General features: G+C 39.9%; 1 protein-coding gene across 1 annotated transcript in view; it reads left to right on the top strand.

Annotated features, from left to right (window-relative positions):
• RAPGEF5 (Rap guanine nucleotide exchange factor 5) overlaps positions 1 to 24,254 on the top strand; it is a 155,552-nt gene that overhangs the window by 109,005 nt on the left and 22,293 nt on the right. The window contains exons 12-19 of the mRNA XM_064412141.1: positions 11,346 to 11,424; positions 12,534 to 12,678; positions 14,520 to 14,617; positions 15,369 to 15,399; positions 16,334 to 16,412; positions 19,358 to 19,507; positions 22,098 to 22,195; positions 23,929 to 24,051. Coding sequence (XP_064268211.1) covers positions 11,346 to 11,424; positions 12,534 to 12,678; positions 14,520 to 14,617; positions 15,369 to 15,399; positions 16,334 to 16,412; positions 19,358 to 19,507; positions 22,098 to 22,195; positions 23,929 to 24,051 — 803 coding nt within the window. The remainder of the gene's footprint in view (positions 1 to 11,345; positions 11,425 to 12,533; positions 12,679 to 14,519; positions 14,618 to 15,368; positions 15,400 to 16,333; positions 16,413 to 19,357; positions 19,508 to 22,097; positions 22,196 to 23,928; positions 24,052 to 24,254) is intronic.

Here is a 24,254-nt window from a genome sequence, read left to right as displayed (position 1 = left end):
CTTAGTGTAACAATGTATTTTAACACCACCATTGTGAAACTCATCAGTTTTTCTTGGCACCCATTCACCACCTGGGGAAGCAAAATGCAGCTGCCTTATGAATTCTCTGGTGCCCTTTGTTCTGGTTTTGTACTGTGAAGCTGTGCTTCACTGCCTGGGGAATGGGGAGGAAGACAGGTGAGGAAATGCAAGATGCAGCAGTGGCCCTCTTTGGTTTTTGGGTTCTCTTGGATGTCACGTCCCTGGTGCCACCCCCCACCCCCTGCATCATAGGTGTGTTGTTCAACATTGAATAAGTTAATTCCGAGTTATTTGAGAATTGTTTGCCCATCAGCCTGAAGTATTGTACACCCTGTGCAAAATGCTGGAGGTGGCATCCTTCACCACAGCAGTGACATTGCAGCATGCCAGTGTCTGTCTGGGGCTCCTGTGGGGCTTGCAAGATGTATTCCTCCCTCCCCTCTGCCCTCTCCCCAGCAGAGCCTGTAACACATCACAGTCATGCAGCACCTCTGCTGGGCCTTTTGCCTCCGTATGCCAGAAGATGTTAAGTGAGTCTCTGCTTTTGAGGTTACATGACAGTGGGCCACAGCTGTGTATGCAAGACCCTAACCTAGGGTGCGTGACCCGATACACCAAAAATATCCCACCATTTGACCTTTCCTGTGCTGGAAGAAACGTGTGGTCTGCTCATTAGTCTACTGCATGCTCTACCCATCTTGTATAGAGATTGGGACCAAATTAAACAGCTCTTGCTCAAATGAAAATACCGTCATTCCCTTTGTAGGCAATTCTGTCAAATCTACAGGAGCCAGGAGCGATTTGCCAGTGGAGGCTTTGTTGTGCTAGGCTTCCCTGAAGAGATGCTGTGATGTTTACTGCACATGCTCCATGCCACATGTTGGGGAGTTTGCACTGCTTAGCATATTTATGATAATTTGGCTCCCAGGGGCAAACAAGATACTCCTTATACCTCCTTCCTTGGGCTGAAGCACAAAGAAATTTCCCCTTGCTGCTTTGTAGGGGGGAAAATAATAGATCAAAGCTACTTGCTAAACACTTTTAAAAATACACAGTGTGGATCTGTACATTTCTGTTCCCCTAAGGGACCCATCCCTCTGGTTGTGTGGAAAGCAGTTAGCAGCAGGTGATGGGAAAATGCTGCATGCTGAAGTCTAGGCATTGTACCTGACCTGCAGAGCTTTATGTGGGGCACTGCCATGAGTATTTTGACCTGTCCTTTATCCATGTCATGTAGCAGCATGGAATGTATTCTTGTCACCATACTGTAGTTGTCATAATCTGCTGGGCTGGATGTTGTCCAAGTGGATTTGGAAGTAAAGCCTTTTGAGGCTAATAGTCTCAACTTGAAAATAATGCCAATTAAGAGTTTTCAAATATATGTATCCAAATATATATGTAATTTTGGGTTGTAAACAGAGAATTTGGGCTCATGTTTTCAGAAATGTCACTGAGAAGCAGACTGTTTTAAAGCATCTCAATGATCTAGAAATTAGGAACTCACAAGCATTTTTAGAAGCTGTGATGATTTTTATGCTTATACATATTATTAGATTTGAAGATTACTGTTTCCTAGGAGGATATTTTCTAATTCAGCAGTGACAAAGACATGCTGAACTTGAAACTTTGTTATTCTTCAATGCGATATGGACTGCAAAGATGAAAAGAATAAAGATTAGGTGCATCTTCCTTTGTGGTAACTTTCTGAAAGCTGAATGTCTGATTTTCAGATTCCCTTTAGACTGGAATGTGTGCTGGACTCATGGACCAGGCAAAAGGCTTGAGGAGCCTTAAGACACTTTAGAGCACCCAACTGGGAGGGCCAGGCTTCCAGTGGCAGAGGGGAGAGAGGGTGCACAGTGCACCCTTTCTGTGCACTGCTGTCAGTTGCTGGAGGATGGCTGTGTGCTGTGTTGCCACCAGGCAACAAAACATCCTGTCCTGCTGGCACCACTGAGGCAGTGGCAGCTCTTATGGCACCTGGAACTTGTGTCACTGGGAGTTCTGAGCTGGAGACATTGCATCTCCTTGGTTGGCTGAGGATGAGGGTGATGGCAGTGATGCAAAGAAGTTCCTGTGCAAGACAGAAGCAGAAAAGTAGAACCTTGCCTCGTACTTGCTCATACAACTTTCAGTGAGCCACACCAGCGCCTGTGGTGCCAGGCAATGTGCAGGCTGGAGGTGCAGACCCAGGAGGGCACATCACAGCAGGCTGTGCTCAGGCAGCTGGTCTGCAGGCAGAAATATGAAAGGGAACCATTAAATCTTTCATCCTCTGTCCTGCTGCTCCAGGCAATCCTGGCCTGGGTGGCTTGTTATAATCAATCGATGGAAAGAGAGGATGGGTTTTTCTCCTCAAGTACTTTGGGAAATGCCTGATGTGAACAAGGAGTGTCTGCCCTCTCCTTGTGTGAGGATTTCACATGTGCATTAGAATACCACCCTTTACTGTCAAGTTTCAGTGCCTGGAAAGCTTCAGTGTTTTAGTTGCAGCAGTCAAAGGTACTTTTTTAACAAAAAGTATCAATAGCGTAGAGTGGCTGCTATAGGCAACATTTCTAATGCTTCGAAATGTGTAAGGCGTAGAGGATTTGTCCAATAATTTCAAGTAACCCTGACCATTATAGCTGCACATGAATCACCAGGGCTCCCTCCCACCTGGGGAAAAAAGAAAGCTTCAGATTTCTATGTGGAAAAATTAGTGTCTCATTAAAGCTGGACAAGTTTGACATTTGCTCTCTGCCTGTGGTTTCAGGGCTTTTTGTCTCTCCAACAAAATAAGAAGCTGCTCCAATACGTGTGATAGCAGCAACTGGAATGCAACTTTAGGAGCATCTTTGACCTCACCCGACAGAATGTGTTTGATTCATTCTGCAGATGTTAAAATACTGCCAGAAATTTCTGGGAGATGACCTTAGAAATGATTCCTGGTTCTGACTTTTGTCCTCTAATAAAACATGTGGTTGTACAAGTTAAATATCTTGCCCTTATGTATTTTAGTTTTCTAACCTAATGTCAGAAATAAATGTCTTGCTCTTTATTCCTTTGTGCATTGATTTCTCAGTGCCTTGGTGGTTAGGTGACATAACTACCATAATTGTTTTAATACATTAGCAGCAAATTATATATCGATGTTCTTTTTTTTCATTGACCTTTCTTTCTCAACATAATTTTTTTTTTTTTTTTGCTTCATGCTGTGTCCATGGTAGCATCGCACTATTAGAGGATTTGATTTTGAATTAAGGGCTAATCCTGCAGGGTCCTGAGCACTGTTGTCATCTGCTGAATGCAAGGGAGGGCTGGGACCTCTCAGACATGAGCAATATCTTGCTAGATCAGATAGCAATTTGCATTTACTCTTTGTGCTCAGAGACATCCTAACATTTTTAGTAAATTGCTGTGGAATTACAGATTACTGAGAAACTTCTACCTTTGAAAAGAGTTGCTGCTGTCAAATCGTTTTTCCGATTCTGCAGAACAAGCAGTTTTCTGATTACAGCTCAACTCTCAAATACAGGACCTGTGTTTGCATTGCTGAAAGGTTTCAGAGCATTGCATAGTACTATATGAACTAAACCACACAAAAAATCTACGCGTAGCATTGCCTGCCTTGAGGTATGTTATATAGTTTTGCAGAAGAGAGGAAGAGGTGTGACAAGAATTTATCAAGGCTGTGAGCTTTCAGCCCTGAGAGGCTGAAAAACTTGGAAATGCTTTGCTGTAGCCCTCATTTTGTTTAATTTGAACTAAGTGACTGATTATTTAAGATAGAAAAAACTGTTTATTCCCTATAGAATAGTAAGTAATCAGTATCCATTTTACTCAGGCACAGGGCTCATCTGTCTGTTTGCCCAGCTGTAATCCCATCTCATAGGGCTGCTTTTCTTGATGACTGTGAGAGATGCATGTCGTAACTGTTTCTGACCAGTATGGTGTTGCCAACCCCATCAGTGAGTATTTTCTTTCTAAAAAAATATTTCCAATATGAGCTATGAGGTCAGAAGGTGCATTAGTGTTATTGATCCCAGCTTTTCAGCCATAGCAGGGGTAAAAATTCCAAAGGATTCAGCTGATCTAGCAGTTGACTCTTTTTTCCCAAATATATTCTTGGGGATGAGCCTCACAAAATGACAGAGAAAAGTGTCTGGTCCTGCAAGGTAGAGATGATGCACTGAATGTAAATGAGAGCAGAGTTGTTGATGATTATTTAATTTGTAATTCTGGCTAATACTGGTAAGTGTATTAACATAAGGGGATATCAGGAGCTGACCATATGGTCATCTTGTCATCTTTGCCATAGTCACAAATGGGAAATGGCATAGCTAAAGGGTTTTAGAATTTGTTCTGTGTTGTCTAAAATACATTTTTTTTCTGTCTTCTTCTTTGTCTTTCTCAAAAATATCCCCCCCAAGCACCAAAGAGATTTCATTATCACACAGAAGTCCCTCAGAATTTACACTGATGTTTGAAAAATGCATGGGTAGCCCCACTTGTATTTCGTGCTGCTGGAGGTCCTAGATGCTGACAACCAATATATTATACTAAAGTTCTTACATGATGAGGATGAGGAAGATATTATGATCTCTTTTTATTTGTTAAATTTCTGAAAGATAAGTTGAGCAGGAAGGAAGGAGACTTAGCAATTTCCTGTGCTTGGAAAGCAGAGGGTTTAGAGTATTATAGTTTTAATTCAGTGCATGGTTTTCATTCTCTGAGTTTAATTCTTTCATACACATAGTGACAACCACAGCTGCTCTGTAGCATGACTAAGGCTTGCCACTACAGTGGCAGGAGTAGTTTTCACCTATGATTTACTGCGTTCCAGTGGCTTATGCATTCAGGCACTTTTTTTTTTTTCTCTTTTTTTTGTTGTTGGTGTTTGGTTTCTCCTTCAATCTCCATACAGGTTTTGCCTCCACCAGCAAATCCTTGGAGAAAGCTGAATCACTGCTTTGCATAAAGTGGAAAAAGGCTTTCATTCCAGTGCTTTATCTATATTTTCTTATAATCCGATTTAGTGTGGCATACAAGCCTGAAAAACCCTTAAATCTTTCTGTAATTCTTGCACAACCATTCACAATGGATTTGTATAGTGCAAAGTCAAAGAGATTTGGGTTCAGAATAGTGATAAGTTAAAAAAACCCCAACTCCTCCCCCAAAAAACCTGATTACTTGTTTTTCTTTCCAGTTTAACAGATTTCACTGTCAGTACCCTCTCCCCAGCTAACAGTACATGACATATACAATCTGCAGAGAAAGGAATATAGTCTATATGCACAGAGTCTATATGCTTGTACTTCTCTGCATATAGGAATTTACCTTTGCCTTTTGTAAGCCATACAGTTATAAGAAAAAAACTTGATGCATTGGATGTTTTAAACCCTGTTGTTGCCTTGTTTTGCATAGCTTTATTTTTTTCATAGTATTTAAATAAGCGTATAATGGAAAGGATAGTACATGGAAAAAGAAATGCTACAGAGAGTGGAAAGAGCAGTCTGAAAAATTGCTCTTCATAAAGTCTGATATGAAAAAGAGAATGGTTCTTGTCATCTCAGCATCTCAGTTTGTCACTGAAAGTGGGAGGACTTGTTTGGCTTATTTTTCTGCTTTTGTTTTTTTTTTTTTTTTTTTTTTTTTTTTTTTTTTTTTTTTATGGTAGCCATTAAGAACAACCCAAAATCTATTCAGGATGTAGTAGTGTGATCCGAAAACCAGGACAAACTGGAATTTGTCAGCAAGTTATCTGTTCTTGTGGGTATAAAGGGATTAATGACTCAGGCATTAGGAATAATTATATCTGGCTTAGCTGGACAGTATGTCTAATATTAGCAGTAGGGCAATAGGTGTATTCTAAATGCAGCCTGAGCTATTGGACACGTCTGTAATGTAGATATATATGCACTATTGGTTTAGCTGTGGTGGTCTAAAGATGCTGGTTGATGCACATGCAGGCTAGTAAATAACATGTGAACATAGAGACTGCTAGGTGGGTGGTTAGAGACGTGTAGCTATCTGTAACATTTGAATGTTTCCATGCTTTTCATTCTTCTCTCATTCTGTGAGATAGCTTTTTTAATATTTGCTTTTTAGAGCTGTCCCCAAATATATCTAATTTAATCAAATGAATTTAACTTCTACTCAGCGTGACGAAGGCATTTCCTTTAGATTAAGTCTCTTCAAATGTTACAAGTTATTAAAGTGAGGCTGCTCCACTGATGCCTCATATCACTGTAGTAGTTTAGGAAAATGCTCCAGTTTGAGAAGAGGGTACAGATGTTTGATTTGGCAACACCAAGAAGTGTACTGCCTGTCCTGATTTGTTAAATGTATGTCACAGATGATTTTTCTTTACAGATCTGTATTAATTTCTGTCCTAAGCCATAGTAATTGATAGCCTACCTAGAGAACAAGGTGGGGAAAGGAGAAAAGAAACCAGTGGAAAGTCAGATGTGGTGTGCAAACCCATGTAGGAAACCTGTTTTTTCCTCCTAGCATTTATAATTGTACTGTCACTTTGAGCTGGAGCTGTCTTCTCAGAGAGAAAGGGTTTCGGGTTTCTCCTGTTGGAGATGTAGGTGGGCACATGGAAAGCAGCAGGGAATCCTGTCTATTTTTTAGTAGGTGGGAATATATGATGTGTTGTTCATCTAAATATTTTATCATATCCTGTCTCTGGGACCCTAGGTCCCCATTCCCGACCAAATTCCCTGTTGTTGTTGTTGTTGGCTGTCATTGCCCTATACACTCCATACAGTTGCAAATTCTCATGTAGATGTATTGCTGGCTCCTTCAGGAACCAACTGAAAGCAGATGTTCCCTGGATGTTTCACATGGGTGAGAGTGTCTCTATACTGCTCTTTCTACCCCTCAGCCACCCTGCATGTGTCTTGCAGAAGGACTTGTCCATTGCAGAGGAATGGGAGGAGCAGGACTTGCTGCTCCTGGTAAAGCTGTGACCGTGCTTTATTTCACTTGGGAGAAGGAGGAGGCTCATAGCCTGGGAGAAACTGTCTCAGCAGAAGCTGGTGCAAATTGATTATTTAATAACAAACAAGCACAGTGCCTGCTTTTTTATTATTTTTATGCCTGTGGAACTCGCACAGAATTGGTGTGGTGAGATTACTGCCTAAGGCTGCCCCCAAAGAGCTGCAAGAAGAGGAGGCCGTGGGACTCATGCTGGTTCTGTTGCATGTCTTAATGAAGCTTTAAAATGCTTGAAATTGTCTTTGAAATGAAATATTCCATAGCTGCAATTTAACTCCAGACTTTGTAATAATTGCTTGGCCAAATGAAGGAAAACTGTGAGGAACAAAAAAAAAGTTAGGTTAGAAGAAAAAGTTTAAATAAAAAATTCATGAAGAAGAGAAAAAAATATAGCATCATAGGCTCATGCACCAAGATTTCCCTTCCAATGTCTTTTCTTTTCCAACTATTACTGTGCATTTTATTCTCCCTATTTGCAACAAATGTTAGAAAAGCTTTTTCTGTAGTAATGATAGGGAAAATTGTCACAAATTTAGGCAGAATCTGGAACATGGAGTAAAATTTTAAAAGGAGTATGCATTTCACTGCCATTCTGAGTGGGGGGGGGTATGATGAACTGTAAATTATTGATGATTTGCCTGGAATTGCCTTTTTAAACTCTTAAATCAAATGTGACTAAACAGAAAAATCTCAGAGAGACTTTTGTTCATAATTGTCAGCCCAACTTGGACAGCTACAGCTCTTCCTCATTCAAATTTACTGCTCTTAGTGGCCTTTAGTAACAAAATGAATAATATGCTGTGAATAAATCCTCTCATGGTTACCCTTTCTCTCCATTTGTAGATTAAGATCAGCAAATCATCATTTGTGGACATATATTAATGTCCAAAAGTGTCTGAAAAATGTGAAGTTGTTTGTTTTGAGCAAATTATTTTTGAAGTATCAGTACACCCTCAGGTTTTGTGTTCCTGCTATGACATGAAAAAATATTCTGGAATGAGTTTAAATTACAGGGCATTTAGGAATAAAATGCAGAAGAGTTACAGTGAACAGTAGGAATTCAGGGAAATACCTACAAGCTAGTTCAGGCATTTTGAAGTATGAATACTATTGCTAAGTCTTTAGGTGATGTCTGGTAATAGATATTTAATCTTGCAAAAGCACTTTCATTGCTTACTTGTTAAAGTAATTTAACGGATGAGTGGTGCTATTAATGGACCACATGTATAATCCAGATTTTTTTTTGTTCAAAACATTCCTCTAGGGTTTAAATTTCTAAACATGTTCAGAAGCAATTTGAAGAAATTTAGCCTGTCCACAAGCTGTAGAAAACATAATTTATTAACATTTCTTCATAGCATTTCTTCTGCATTTAGAGGATAAAAGAAATCACTATGTATACATATGTGCAACTTTAAGTGGGCTGAGTGATGTACCCTGTTTTGATGGGGTTGTTAGAAACCAGACTGTGAATGGAAGGATGTGGAGATGGAGATGAATAGAGGGCTTAAAGTTAATTGTAAGTTATCTGAGCAAACGTACAGTTCCAGACTTTCTATCACTGTTTGGTTTGTTGTAGGTTTTGGGGTTTTTATTTTTTTTGAGAGAGAATTGCATTAGTAATGTCTGTAACATAGTTCTTGCAAGAAAATAAAACAAAAAAGCAAGAAACTGACATAGTAAAACCAGTCTTTCTTTCCATCCCAACACTTTGGGATGCTGGAAGAATTGACACCTGGAAAGCAGATTATCAGGTAATAAAAATAAATATAAAAGTCGTTTGCTAAACACCAGTTATTATGATAAAGTCACATTCCTTTGAACAATTAGAGAAGTTCATTGATAATATTGCAGTTTTGCTTCAACTGGGAGTTCATTTCTTTTCCGAACACATTGTTGTGTTTTGGTAAAACTCAGATATCACCTACACAGAGTAGGAAGTTAGGGAAATAATCTGGTGTAAACATCTCTTTGACTTTGTGAGGATCACTGCACTGTCACATAGTTCAATAAAGAACTAAAATGTGTTTGTTGACTCCCAAGTTCAGCTGTTTCCAAACAAATGTTTGTGAAACCTCCAACTTTAATGGCCTCATTGTACCATCCAAAAGACACGCAAGAGAATGAATAGATGACCTTTCAGATATAGAACAAGCTGTTCACCATGTCTTTTCATGTACTGAGACAAAATACTCTTTTTCTGCAGAGATAATACTTTCCATCATTTTTAACAATATTGGGTAGAATAAAGAGTTTAATTGTTTTGCTTCTGAGTGCAAGGGGTGTAACCTATGCCTCCTTAGATCAGGACTTTTTCTGGACCAGCAGTGTTAAATGCATCAAGTGAAATAGACTTATTTTAATTTTTTTTAAAGACACTGGAGGTATTTTGAGTCCCGTGCTCACAGGGTGGGATGTCATTAGCTATCCATCCATGTTTATCCACGTGACATCTGTCTTTGAATGATACATGGGTGAATTCTCATTGCCATTGTGCATTGCAGCTAGGGGATCAATAATTTACTGATAAGGTCCAAAGCAGCTGTAACAGAAATTGGTCTAAATTATTGTGAAATTGCAGTCTTGCTGTGGAAAGCTGCTGGGATGCTCTCAGTTGCACATTTGTACAAAAGCACTAGCTTGGACTGGAACAGATCACAAACAAACAGGGAGAAAATCAGGACATGGAAATCAGGGCTCAGCCATGTCTTTCTCATGTGAGGTGTGGTTTGGTCCTTAGTGTTTGCAGTTCTAAATCCACCACTTAAATCACAACTTAGTGTAATGCGAACTAATACCAGATAGTTATACTGGTAAAATATTTTTGTTCTACAGTACAACTGAAATAATGTCTTTTATTGTTCAGCCTCTGTCCATGTTACTGTTCTTATCTGAAAAAAAAAACCCAGAGCTGTTCTCTTGTTAAAGGAAACACAGTGTATTTACTGAAATTAAAAGAAGTACAGGAATTCAAAAGGAATCAAAAGGAATCCCTCAAAACTTAAGAAAAATTTTACCATTTGGAAAACTGTCCCCCCCCGAAAAAAAACAACCAGAGGAAGAAACAGAAACTTTTTTTTTTTTTTTGTGGTTACAAAGACCAATTACATTGTCTGTTTGCAATAAAGATTTTGTTATGTGAACCAAATACTCTGTATCTTGTATCGTGCATGAGTAGTTTACTAAAATTAGAATCAAATTTGTTTTAAAATTTTGTAATAATTCCATTTGGAAGGGAGCTGTGAAACCATTGGGTCCAACCTGTGCTGGAAGCAGCTTCAGTAAGGCCAGGATGCTCAGAGCTTTGCAAAGGCAAGCCCTGCATATAGTGATGTTGGAGACTGTGCAGGTAACATGTTATGTTTGGCCTCCTCACAGGAGGAAAAAATAAGTATCTTAATCTAGACAAATTTTCCCTTGTTGCCATCTCTGATGGTTGCCCCATATAATTTTGTAGCACACCTGCAGGAAAAATCTGGCTTGGTGTTATCTCCATTCTGCCACTGGGTTTTTGAAGACACCATGAGATTGCCTTGAGCCCTGTCACCCAAGAGCAAACCCAGTGCTTTCACCCCAGTGATGTGTGCAGTAAAGGCTTGGAAAAATCCTAAAAATAGTGTGACAGGGGAATGAGGAATGAAAAAGTTACACTGAAATCTGAAACTGTCCATTTGTCCTGACAACCTGAGGTGCTACAGCTTCAGTCTGTAGGGATGGTGTGTTAGCAAGTGCCTTCAGCCTGGTTTTGTAACACTGATAGAAATGAGGAGGAGAAAAAAACCTTCATTAATACAGTTGAACAAACCTTAAGAAAACTTCTCAGCACTTACAATGATGCCTACAAGACTAACCAACCGTCTAAAGATTTGAATGTATTTATTCTGTAGTTCTCAACTACTGTGCATAGACGTTAATCACAGTTCATGGCAATCCTAGTTTTTTTCTCATATTATTAAATGGTATTCTTCTGAATTTCCAGAGCAAACTAATGTGTGGGACGGCTGCTTTGGGCGCAGCTGAGCTAACCAGGATGGCAGTGTTTGTTATAAGGACTCTTTCTTACTCATTCCTGAGCTATGATGAATTATTTTGTGCACACTTGTTCCTGTCAGTGCTTTGGGAGCTGAGGATGTATTTGTTAAATAAAGGAGCTGATCTCTGCAGTGGCAACACATTGTTAACTTTTTGAAACTTAAACCTTTAAGTATTCTGTATTCTTTGGGCTTTTTTTTTTTAAGGGTGGGGGTCCTGTTCCTGCCATGCACAGTAACAGGAGTAGACACTTTCTTCCTGCTCTTGCTAATGTATTGTACCTTGGGCTTTTTTGTCTTCCTCTGCAGAAACTCTCCTGGATGATTTCCTTCTCACATACACGGTTTTCATGACGACTGATGACTTGTGCCAGGCCCTTCTGAGGCAATATCCTTTTACTGAAAGTTCTATTCACAGGAGTCACAGATTTACTCATGGTTTTATCTAATGTTGAGCCTTTTATCAAAGTTACGTGCCTGGTTTTGAGACAAATGCCTAACTCATAGCAACAATGCTATTTTATGTCAGCTTTGTTTGAAGATAAATAAACTTTTATAACAGTGGCAAGGTAGAATTTAAATTTGGGTTAAAACCTCCCCAGGTTATGTTAATTCATAGAATGCCTACATGTGCATAATACATTACAGAATACAGAAGGAGAAAAAATAAAGAATTTTACAGTTTCTGCTCCTTTTGTCATGCTCATTGTGAGATAAAATAATTATTTTCATATATTTCTAATTACTTGGATAAGCTACAAAGCTATGGATCAATGTTTGAATAAACTTGTGGCTATAAAATGAACCTTTTGTTCATTTGTTTGTTTGCTTGGTTTTTTAAAATCTTTTCCCCACCTTTAAATTTTGTGCTGAAACCGTAAATTTTGTCCCTTATAAGACAAAGAGCCATGAAGAGGCAGGAGCAAGTGTGCAAAGTGGGTATCATCTGACATTTGGTGCTTCTGCCTTATGGATAGAGAGAAATAGTAGAAATAATCTTTCACTTTTTTTTTTTAATTTTAATGGAGTCATTCCTGCAGATAGTATAATTTGTGCAGACAAAAATAAACTGACTTCCTTTGCATGTTTTTTGTGTTATTGTTATGCTTTGCCCTTCTTCGCACAGACATTCGCGTTGGTATCGGTGTGCAGGGCAAAAGTTCATTCTCACTTCTGCAGAAAATATATGACTGAACATTGTATAATTCCTTTTGAATTGATTTTACTTTTATAGACTCACCTCTCTAATCTGTAAGGGAAAAAAAATCCTCTTGGCACAGAGGATGAATTGAAATTTCTATTACTGAGAATTTCATTCCCAAAAGTTATGAAACTCCTAAAGCTCCAGACAGGATAAAACATTTAAAACTGAGCAATGCAGTGAAAGAAAAAAAACAAACCCTTTCATTAGCAAATGAGATTATTGAAAAGTCTTTGCCAGCAGTTAATTTTAAAGTTCCTTTGAGATCTTATTATATGTTCCTTAACCTGCTGCACCTATTGTGCCAAGAACCACCAAGGGAAAGAAGATGACTCTGATGTGTCCTGTAGGAAAAGAAAAGTCTTGCATTTGGTGTCTCAGTGGACTTCTCTCTACAAAGACTGGTTACATGAAGATGAGCATTTAAAACAATTTTTAAAGGTATTGAAACAATTTCTGTGATGCATTTCAGCACTGTTTAATTACATACGGTGTCTAAAATGCCCCAACAGCAAAATCTATAAAACATATTTTTTCATACTTAGATCTTCTCCATGAAATCTATAATATAAAATTATTTACATGTGTCTTTTTAAAATGCCTTAAATATACTCAGTTTGAACAGAAATCCTGTATTGTCAATATAGTCACCATTAAAAGCATTACTTTAACATATGAAACTTCTGGAACTCTTGTGGTCACTAGAAAATGGGAAAAGTTAGGAAGGTAAGAAATAAATCTACAAAGATTCCTTGGACACACCATTCATGTCTGTCAGAAGAGGGTCTGCAGTCAGTATCCAGAGGATCATGGACATAGAGAGTTTTGAGGTGTCTGTAAGAGATGCTACTTTGACTGAGGAGTGAAATCCTATTCCATGGTGTTTGCTGGGTGGGCATGGAGAGCAGCATAGCTTTATGTATTTTTGATAAATAAAATTTTGTTCCTTACTTGTTAGCAAAGTTCTTCTCATATTTCTCTATGGGTTCCAACAGTTCTTACTAATTAATTAATTAAGCTCTTGTTAAGTTGAAAATAGCGCTGTTGTTGTGAACCTAAAATCAATCTGGTTGCTGATTTTTTTTTCAATATGTATTTTTACCCTGCTGATTGCAAGATGAGAGTATTTTAGGACACTTTGCAGTATCTTCCACATTTACTGATGAGGTTCTTTGTCTGCAACTGGAGATCTTCTTAAGGGTCTTTTATCCCTTCAGTCACTTGCTCAAGACAAAGGCAATGTGGAGAAAATCTTGAGATTCCTTATTTTGTTTGTTTGTTTGGTTTGGTTTTTTTTAAGCAGGACACTCTGCATATGGAAGCAGAGACCTCAGGATTTTTGCTTTTTGGTGCTAGGTGTGTATTGGTGTACTGGAAAGGGGACATCATTTCAGGCATATGTTATGTTACACAGAATTGCACCTATGTGGATGCAGGGCTTTCTGACCATGGAGGTGTGTGACTGTGCACTGTCTCACAATTCCTGTTCTGGAAGCTTGTGTGCAGTATTAAACAGCAATAATGTTAGTGATGGTTGTAGTTACATGTGCAAAACCAACATACAGAGTCGTAGGCTAAAATCATTAATGCGGAAATCTATGAATGTGGGGGCTAAAGCAAACCTGGTGACTCAGCTCATGCGTGTGATCCTCATTTCCTTAGAAGGGAAAGGGAAGGATCTAGGTACAAGTGTGGAAAAAGTGTAGAGAAAATGATTCCTAGAATTTCAGTCATGACAATGTCTTCCCCCAAAATTAAAAGTAAGGTTTATTTATGTATTAGTTTACAGCTAGGGAAAGTTGTGGGAGTTTGTGGGAGACATCAACTCAGTTTAAAATGCATGCAAATGTGAAGAAAGGTAAAGTAGAATATTTGCCATTCTAAGTCTTAATCTGATGAACCTATTTGTTATAATTTTGGATAAGGGATGATGGTGTGGTCTGCTGTCATGCTTCAGAATGTGTTATGCTGACCTAACCAGGTTTCATGTAATAGCCACAAGTGGTGTTTTAAATTTTCCTGTTTATAGACAAAATAATACAAGCATTTTGCCCTCTTGCTTGGTACAGAGTATTAAGTAAGAGTGTTTTTCCAAAGAATATTGAATATTGACTAATCTGTAAATTGAAACAGGAGCATTCTCTCCTTACAGGTTTTGCATAGATATAATGATAAAAGTTGTTTTAGTAGGATGATGCCTGAATTAACTTAGACCACTGATGTGATGCCTTAGATTAATGTTTGAGTTGTCAGATGTTTTAAGATAGTGCTTTGTTTTGTAGACGATATACAGAAATGTGTTAGATGATGTGTATGAGTATCCTGTTCTTGAGAAGGACCTGAAAGAATTCCAGAAGATACTTGGGATGCATCGCCGTCAGTAAGTATTGATTGTATTAGTGATCAAGTCTTCTTTTATTCAGAGTGTAATTTATTTTTATTGCTATCTTTCTGTAATTCTGTAAAGTGATGAGAGGATACAAGTGGCATAATCAGTTTTACAAATCATCTCTTCTTAACACTAAGGCTAGATTATTCCATTTTTTCTGATGTTTGTTGGACAGTGTTTGTGATTCAACATTCACTCCCGTCAGTTTCATTGGGGATTACTTACAGACAGAGCAATAGTTTGTGGAGAAGCTGGCAAAAATTCCCTCAGAAGCTGCAGTCTGTGACTTCAGATGGTACCTTCATTCTCTCTGCAGTACTGAGAAGCAAATCACTTGGAATAGTCATCTCAGAGCTATTATTTTGCTAATAATTATAGCATCTATAAAAGATATTTAAGTGGCATGTTTTTCCAACAAATGGAGGTTGCTTCCATGGTTTGGCCATTGGGGAAGTGGAAGGAGCTGTGCCCTGGAGGCTGACCCTGACTGCTGTGTTTGCCTGCTCCAGCACCTCGTGGGCTGGCAGCATTTCTTTTCACTACATCAATTATGCGAGTCAAAGGAAAGTTCTCTGGCTGAGCCAGATGCCTTTAGTTTTTTCCTGAAGAGCCTCTGCAACCTTTCTGCAGTGACCATTTACTGTTAAAAACTTTCTGATGTTGTAAAGTTTGTTACAGCTAAAACTTCCTTTTCCTAAGCTTTGGCTGGAAAGAATAATTGTGATTTTCCTTTTTGTTTCAGCACTGTTGATGAGTATTCACCTCATCGAAAGGTAATGCCAGCTTGATTGTTGCTGATAGCTAGACAACTTACTATCTCACTTTTTCTTTCCTTCTCTCCCCACTTCTCTCTCTTTTCTTGGCTTATTAACTGAACGTGACTGGTGACCAAAAACATGACAGGACACATCAGTGAGGTTAAACCTGCAATGCTGCTTAAGGAACATTTTTTTTCCTTTGAGTGCATCCTGGATATCAGCAGTGTGAGCTAACCTGCAGTGGTTGTGACAGTATTAGCATGTTAACAAGATGCTTTGAGGTGTCAAAATTCAGGGGAGGCCTGGGAGGGTGTCCCCACCGAGCTAGAGGGATGTAGCAAGCTGGGCAAACTGGGCTGAACACAGACATTGACATGGATGTCAAGTAAACAAAACAAAGGGCGGATTTGTTGTGACAGGGACAGACAAAAAGAGAGGAAGGAACATGAATCTGTCTGACTGGAGGGAGAAGTGGCAGCCAGAGAAAGCTGGTGTACAAACTGCTCAGAGGTGAATTGCTGTGCTTGTCAGTTTTAGTGGGCTGGAGCTGAAGTGTGTAATAAGCTTTAAATGTTCCTGCAAAAATGTGGAAGGCAGAACATGAGATTGCAGTGAAATTGCTAAATAGGCTGGTTGCTACATAGGAAATGTATACAAGTGTATAAGAAATGGGTTCTGAACGTGAATACAGAAAACCTTGAATTGTGCAGGCTGCTTAGCCTTGGCATGTCCTGCTTCCTCCAAAATCCCCACCTTGGCCATTATTTAGAAAGGCAACTCCCAGTTTACTGCTCCAAGAAAGGGTGGGTGTACTTCCTATACAGAAACCTTTTGGCCAGACATATAGGTTAAATGCTGTATTCTGTGAATTACTGCTTTGTAAACAGCAAGGACGTAAAAAATCACTGTTGTTTTTTCTTTCCTTTGTTTCTTTTCCACTCCCTCACAGAACAAAACCTTTTTCCACCAGTTCAGTGTAAAGGAGAACTGGCTGCAGCACAGAGGAACCGTGAATGAAACAGAAGAAAGTGAGTATAAATGAAAGAGTGGAGGAAAAGCTCAAAAGCTATAAAATAGTTTCTCAAGGACTTCAATGTAAAAATTCTTTAGCTGACATACAGGTTTTGAACAAGACCTTAGGGACACAAAAGAAGAAATATTTGGCAAGTTTTCCTTCCTTCCTCCTGGTTTGCAGGGCTCAGCAGTGCCATGGTATCTCAAGGGGTTTTTGCCCTGTCCAGTTCCTCCAGCACCCCTGTGACAGTCGTGTGTGTGTCCCAGGTGTGGGACAGCCTGTCCACCAGGCATTTCTTCTGCTCCAGTTCATGCTCTTGGTCTATTGACCTATATCTTGGTTGTGAAAGGTGAATGAATGAGCCTGTCACATGAAATGGGCCAGGATCTGCTGGCTCTGGGAGTGTGCCTTACCTCCTTCTCTGCTCAAAAACATCTCTGCATGGAGTGTGAGGTGCCACTTCACTTTAATGCCAGCCATTTCAAAAGGCAATTCCCTGCATCACTATTAGTAAGGCAGTGAGGCTGTCACCCTCCTGCAATGCCTGAGCGAGGAAGGAGGCAGAGAGGAGAACGCTGTGTACGCAAACAGGGAACGGCAGAAGGACCTCCTGCCTGGCAGCCTCGCTCTTTGACGGTAGATCTTCATTTCTTACTGGGAAAAACACTCCTGAAGTTCACTGGAAGTCAGGGTATTTTTAGTACTCATTTGTGACAGAATAAAAACTTGGCTTGTTCTATGCCAAGTCGAAAGACTTGCACAGTATGTGCTGCTGGTAGGTAATCATCTTTTTGTGCTTCAGATATAGGGGGTTTTGAGGTTTATGTCACCAAGGCTTCTTCTAAAAATGTTATTTGTGGATGAGAGCCCCCACATTCATTATTCTTTTGAAGTTGGGCACAGCTTGTGGGTGACTGGAAAGTGTACTGGTGCGAGAAAGTCGACTGGAAAGGAAAGTGTACTGGTAGGACAGCCACCAGGCCAGGACCCAGCAAGGCCAGTCCTGGCTGAGTTAAATTGCTTTTGTCTCACTCTTTGAGAGCAGGAGCCATGCACTGTGATGGGATTGAAGGAATTAAATAGCCAGAGTGAAACTGGAGAAGGGAGAGACAGATGCCGAGGGTGGACATCTAACCTGTCTGACTGATGGTGCTTGTGGAGGATGGGTCTGTCCAGCTGCACTATGCCACTTGACCAGAGGTGTTTTATCTTCTATTGCAATCATTACCAGGGCAACTTACAGTCCATGGCTACTTCCTCCCTCTGGCATTCCCTCCTTCTGACAGAGGAGCAGCACAGGCTCCTGGAAGAGATTATGTGGTCCATCCCAAGAGATACCACAGATAGAATGTTGGAAAGGTGTGAGGGGGAGAATCACTATGGTGGTTGTGCATGAGCATCTGACCTGTGGGTTGATTTAGTTCAGTGTTAAAAGAAGGATAAATCAATAGCCCATTTATAAAACGACATTGCTGTCATCGCCCCTTTGCAAGTGACCAAGAGAACATTTCAAACAAACTCACTGTAAGCAAGGTATGTCACTTTGCATATGAAGTCCAAATATTCATATCAGATTTTTTTAAAATTTTTCTTCTTTGTAATTTAAAGTGTAGTTGGATTTCTCTATCTTCATGATGTGTATCATTCTGATAAAATATTCTGCCATAGAATGAGCATCTCATTTACTCTCTGTCAGCAGAGACAGGTTAAAAAGGAATTATAAAATCAAATGGTGTTTTTCCCCAATACTCGACATTAAGTCCCTCCTTTGTTCTCATATTCATTTTTTCTTTACTACAACAGGAAAAAACCCTTTTCTCAAGAATAGTGTTCTTAACTGCTTCTGGCATAGTCTTCACTAATGAAAGTGCCCTGAAGCCATGAAGATCTGTAGGACAAGCAAAGAGCTATTGCTACATACATCCGTCAGTAAAGATAATAAAAAAATACAAGATTTCTGGAGAAGAAAAGTTGTCCTGTGTTGGCATGGTAGCAGCCTGTCTAGAATAAGAAGTGCTAGAGGAGAAGGAAATTGAAAGTTTAATTGAGCACTGAAGTGAGTGTGAAACTAAGAGCTGTGACGATTCTGATTAGCAGATGTAATTTTCAAAATATTTATGCAAGTCTGCAGCTCAGTTTCTTCTGCTTAAGTGTGGCAGCCGTGTTTCAAAGAACTAGCTAGGGCAAGCTCTGCAAAAGTTATAAACCTAGAATTCTGACAGGCAGAGAGAGTGTACATCCCTTTGTGTAGCGGAAAAAAGTAATCACAGAGCTGACCATGGCGTTCCCAGAGTTGAACCAACTCATGGACCTCAGTGGAAGTAGTGAGCCCAGGGAGCGTCTCCAAACCAGTCCCATTTATATGTGCTGCTTGTGATTCAGAAAATGAGTTGTCAGAACTGATTGTATGGCAGTTTGGGCAGTCTCTGCTGGTGCTGAAATACTCTGGCAAGTAGTTTAGATGTCTAGACAGATAAGCTACCAGGAGTGGTTGAAAACCTGGGAGCGCTGTTCTTGCAAAGTTTCCTGTTCCAGGTAGAAATGGAGGTCCAGAATAATTTCTGCAGCAGACATGAAGTATACTGAAAGGGCACTGATTTGTCTGAACCTAAAATGAAGGGAGAAAAAATGGCAACAGCTGAGTTTCAGAGAAGATAGGCAGTGAAGGAAGTTGTCTGTGACAAATCCTCAGTGTAGGAAATCTTAAATAGGTATTGCTGTGGGAGTCTATGTTTCCATTTGCCTGCCTCTCTCATTTCTCAGGGACAGGAAGGGGGGAGGGGGGAAATGGTGATGTTTAGGCTTAGTTTCATGTCCTTTGTGTCAGGGTGCAGTGACTGCCCTTCCTACAGCAGCCAGGCAGCTGAGGCATTGCTGTGGTGGGGTCTGCAAGTTTGTTCTTTGCTCTGTTCAGGTCTCTCTGCCTACAGCTGAGCATGTCTTTGTTCCTTTGTGCAGTTTTCTGCCGTGTGTATATAACAGAGCACTCCTATGTCAGTGTGAAAGCTCAAGTGTCCACTTCAGCTCAGGAGATTCTGAAGATTGTGGCAGAAAAGATCCAGTACCCGGAGGAGGAGTTGGCGCTGGTGACAGTCTCCTTCTCTGGTGGTAAGTAACTTCCCTCCATCTGATTACTTACCTTTTATTGCGTCAGGTAAGGGAGGGCTGGCATTTTCTGATGCAAGGATACAGCTGTTCCTCTGTGGGCCCACAGCTGGATGACCAGGGGAACAATGAGAAGCTGCTTCCCAGAGACTTGTTTCCATGGCAACAGTTCTTTCTTGGGTACTGTGGGATGTAGCATCTCCTGGCTGGGAAGGGAGTGTAAAGAACTCTCAATCTCCAGCAGTATTGCAAGGTTTTATTTCTTTTTCACAGATGAATCTCCTATTTTGGAATTTAAATTAATTTTGAAGGCAATGAGGCATGGTTTGCCTTGAAAATAGAGATGGGAATAGCAAATACTATAGGCATGGTTGTTTCCTCATTTATGCCATAGGCAACAAATATTCTTGAGCTGAAAGGAGGAAGATATGTATTTGCACAATTGAAATACTGGTAGCAGTCTCAGCAATATTATGTAGGCAGCAGCTGACATCTTTTGCCTATTGTTTTAGTGTTAGTAGTTAAATAGAAGGGCTTATTTCTTTTTTAAGAATGACTATAGTGATTGTGGAGTGTTACTAGGGACCAGCCAAAGTCCCAAGATCTTCTTTGGTCTTTGGCAGGTCTCAAGCTCCTTGGTCAGATTGTTCTGATCGTTGTGGTGTTTTTTGGAAGTAATTTAACTAGGTGCATAGAGTTGTGAAGCTGTATCTACAAAGGAACTAACAGCGTAGAATATCTTGGCAATATTCTCAGATAACATTAGTTGCTATTGATCCCCTAAGAGAAAGGATGCATCTTTTAAGTTACAGCACTCATTGCTGCTTTGTCAGTCTAGTTAGATGAAATACACACAAGTGCTGGCTTGTTCTGTTCATATCTTTGATTCAGAACTGGAAGGTCACAGTTTTTTTCCCCCATGCTGAGCTCAATTAAATAAACCTGGTTTTGAGTGCACTGGTGTGGGTGTCAGGGAGATGGTGCCCTGCTCTGGGTGCTGAGGTCCTGGGCACAGAGCAGCCATTGGGAACATTACACATGGGTGTCCTGGCCATCAGGCTGCATAATTTTCAGGCATACTCTTTTTACTATTTTTGGTGTGCCCAAACTCACCTCCAGTGCATTTCACAGCACTGCAAAATCACTCTGCTGCTGTTGTTTTTCAGGTCTTTCTCTCCTGTTCAAGAGCAGGTCAAGTTTTGCTCTGATAGCAATAAATCTGGTTCTAACTGCCTGCTTAGCTAAAGAAAACCAACCATTCATAAATAATAAAACATAGTATATTGGTTCCCAGGAAAGCCACAAAATTGAAGTGGTTGCCACTTGGTTGTTCAATGAGAAACAGTAAATAAAATGCAGGTATAGTAGGAAAGCCATTTGTACATGACCTTTATAACCCCTAAAATGTTATTTGGTTACATTGCCTGAGTTAATTTGAAATACAACAATATCAGTAACTTTTTTCTTCTTCATCCTGTACTGCAAGTAATAAACACCAACCTGCTATGCTTTTTTTTTTTTCTGCTTTGTGTTTTTGCTATTTGTGTGACTCAGAACTCTTGTCTTTCATCCACTTGGAGGGCAGCAGTATGAGCATTGAAGAGCCTGTTTTTATTGTACGCCAATAATGGATAAGCAAGCTCTTTATTCAAAATTACCTTGCAAAAACCATAATTATAGTTCAGCTAATGTATCTGTGCATCAATGGATAAGTGAGCATGGATAAAAAGGAAAACTGTCTGAAATTTTATTTGGCTCTCAGCCTTCTCCTGGTCCTACTCCTCATGGGCAATGAAGAGTCCAGAGTAGCTGTCAGTGTTCTTGGTGTAGTTTTGGGTCTACCATGTATCTGGTCTCCAGAGGATTACTTGGAACCCTCAGGAAGTGACAGTTTATGCAAGGCAGTTTTTAAGCTGTGTTTGTAGTTTTGCTTTATTTACCCCCAAACACCTTTCTCTAGTTCATTCAAGATTCCACAGAGCCGAACCAGTACTCTGGACTGGAGGGAAAAAAGTCCTTACCCTTTGCTACCAGTGTTCTGTTTTACTCAGATATTTCCTAAATTATTTGCTCTAAGTATGGAAGAATTACTGTAAATACTGTGTTACTGCTCTGTGGGGTGAATTTCATGGTGATGGGATCCTTTAAACTTCTTTTCCTGTTCAGTGTCTGTGGCTACTGATTTAATCTCCACCCCTGGTTTTGTCTCCAGTGACACACAACAGCTCAGTCTCTGGAGGCTGAGACACTCTGCTCTAACAAAATTCACTACATTTATTCTAGATACACTGGGTTCAAATTAAATGTTCTATAAAGCATGGGAGGCTAGACCCGATGGTTTCGGGATTTCTTTCTGTTCTATGTGAAGTGCAGTTTGAAAAGCAGAAGCAGGAAGTTTTTGTGCTATCAGAGATACCTTGCCTTTATCTTGCCTGAGCAGGGTGGAGATGATTGGTCCCTACAGAGACTGAATTTGATGCCTAGTTACCTTCTAAGAAGTTGATGTGGCTTCACAAATACAATTGTACCTTTATTTCTGATATACAGCTTTTACTCCTGTTCTGAAACTTCTGGTTTTTTGCTGTTTTTACAGAAAAACATGAGCTACAACCAAATGATTTGGCTATCTCAAAATCTTTGGAGTCATCCAGTCGTATGTTTGTATACCGAAAAGATCTGACTGATTCTTTGGTAAGGATTGGTATTGCATATTTCCCATTTTTTGTTTGTCTGACTCCAAATCAAAACCTTAGTACTCTGCTCCGAGGGCTTTTTCAATGCAGAATTTATTTTTTGCTTCCTTACTAAAGCTTACTGAGCTGCTCTATTCCTTAAAAAAAAAAAACAACTTTCATTAACAGCAGTTGACTGAACAGTAATGGAATTTGTTCATCAATTTTAAATAAACCAAAGCTTCTGTGCAGCTTAAATCTTGCAATCTACATCAGCCTGGAAAAACTGACCTGTGTTTGTACCAGAATAGATGGGATGAGGATTATTCAGGGCTCTTGTGACTCTTTCCTCCCCGCCCTGCCTTGTGCCTCTGTAGCACTTTGGCTGGTAAATAATCATACAGAGTGGTAAACAAATTCCCTGGAATTACTCCATGTGGAAATAGATGTCGTGTGAGTTCCACAAGACCCATCAGTGTGACCCCTGTGTTGTGCCAGCTGGTGTGTACCACTGGGGGTGTGTCCTCCTCCTTTCCTTCTGCCTGTCTTCTCTCCATCCTCTCGCCGGCGCTGGGAAGGTCAGCGGATCGAGAGGCAGCAGATCTCTCTCATCCTTCCCTCTGTCTTCAGAAACCAGGATTGCAGCCTCCCTGCCTCCATGCTTTCCCAAAACCTCAGTGAGGCGGGCATAGTCAGGAACTTCAGTAGTTTTCTGCTAATTATGCAGATGTTTCCAGGAAAGAGTCGGGGCTGTATCGCAGCTGACTTCTCCGTGTTGTCAGCGCCGCTAGGATCTGTGCATTCATCCTCAGGATGAGAAATGTCTATTTACATTTTGTCGGATCAATGTGCCCCGAAGAGCTGACATGCCACTATCATTGTAATCTGTCATCCCCATTATCTCTGGCTTTCGAGCCATCTCTAAAAATGTGAATATCAAGGGAAGGTTTCCAGCATAGACAGGTGACAGCCAACCTAGTTTCATTAATTACATAATAAAAATTGCAAAACCTAATGTAACTGTCTGAAATATAGCACCAAAGTAATGGCTTAACTGGTAAGAATAATCTTCCATCGTGGCAGAAGGTTCATGTGCCAAGTTTCAGACTGATGAGGTTAAAAAAATCAAGAGAAATGCAAAACTTCGAAAATTCCAGCTAATAATGGAAATGTCAAATGACCCTGAACACCAGCAGTACCACAGTAATATACTAAGTAACTTTTATGAATCAGAACCCACAGCATTTTACTCTTTGTTGATTATATTTGGGGTAGATTAATCATAAAATATATGGATTTATGTTATTTGTAAAAGTGGACTGGAGGGCAAGTTATGTGCGTTTATTCTTAAAGCAATATGTTTTTAGAATGATTCTTTTATATCATAAAATTTACTGATGTCTTAATTTAGATTTTATTTTCTGATAGTTTGAGGGATTTTATTTTTATTATGCTGTCTGCTTGGCCAGTGTTTTATATTCAAGGTTGGGAGAGGGAGAGAGAAGGAGAGGGGGAGAAGGCCTCACTCTCCAAAGCAAATCATTGATCCTATTGACCCATTTCCCATTTCAAGCTATTTATTAAATAGGTTATAGCTCCTTCATTTTGATTAGTGGGGAAAAAAGCCCTCAGAGTGCACTTAGAGAAGATTACCTGCTCAGCTCTGTTTGGTACCTTAGTCCAGTAACTTTTTCATTGCAGAACCTTTGGCATTTCTTGAGGAATTTGTTTTGCTCTTGTCTGTTCATTTAGAGCCCGTTTTCTGAAAATGAGGAATTGCAGCAAAGATCTGTGAGGATTTTGGGAATTAACACCTGGGATCTTGCCTTAGAACTAACAAACTTTGATTGGAGCCTCTTCAATGCAATTCATGAGGTAAGAAGCACCACATCCACTTCCAGGTATATTACTGTCTGCAGCATTGCATCATTGTGATGCATTTTGGAGCATTGGTACTCCTGGTTGCTTGCTTCACTGTCATGACAACATGATTTGGCAGCTGTCAGTAGTGGTCACAGGTCCAGGAGTTGTCTTGCAGTCCTTGAGACTGAAAAGAATTGTCAGAGGTTTGTAACTTC

Source organism: Passer domesticus, chromosome 1 (genome assembly GCF_036417665.1).
Source record: "Passer domesticus isolate bPasDom1 chromosome 1, bPasDom1.hap1, whole genome shotgun sequence".
Taxonomy (NCBI): domain Eukaryota; kingdom Metazoa; phylum Chordata; class Aves; order Passeriformes; family Passeridae; genus Passer; species Passer domesticus.
The sequence above is the reverse complement of the archived record's forward strand: the minus strand, read 5'-3'. Positions and strand labels throughout refer to the sequence as shown.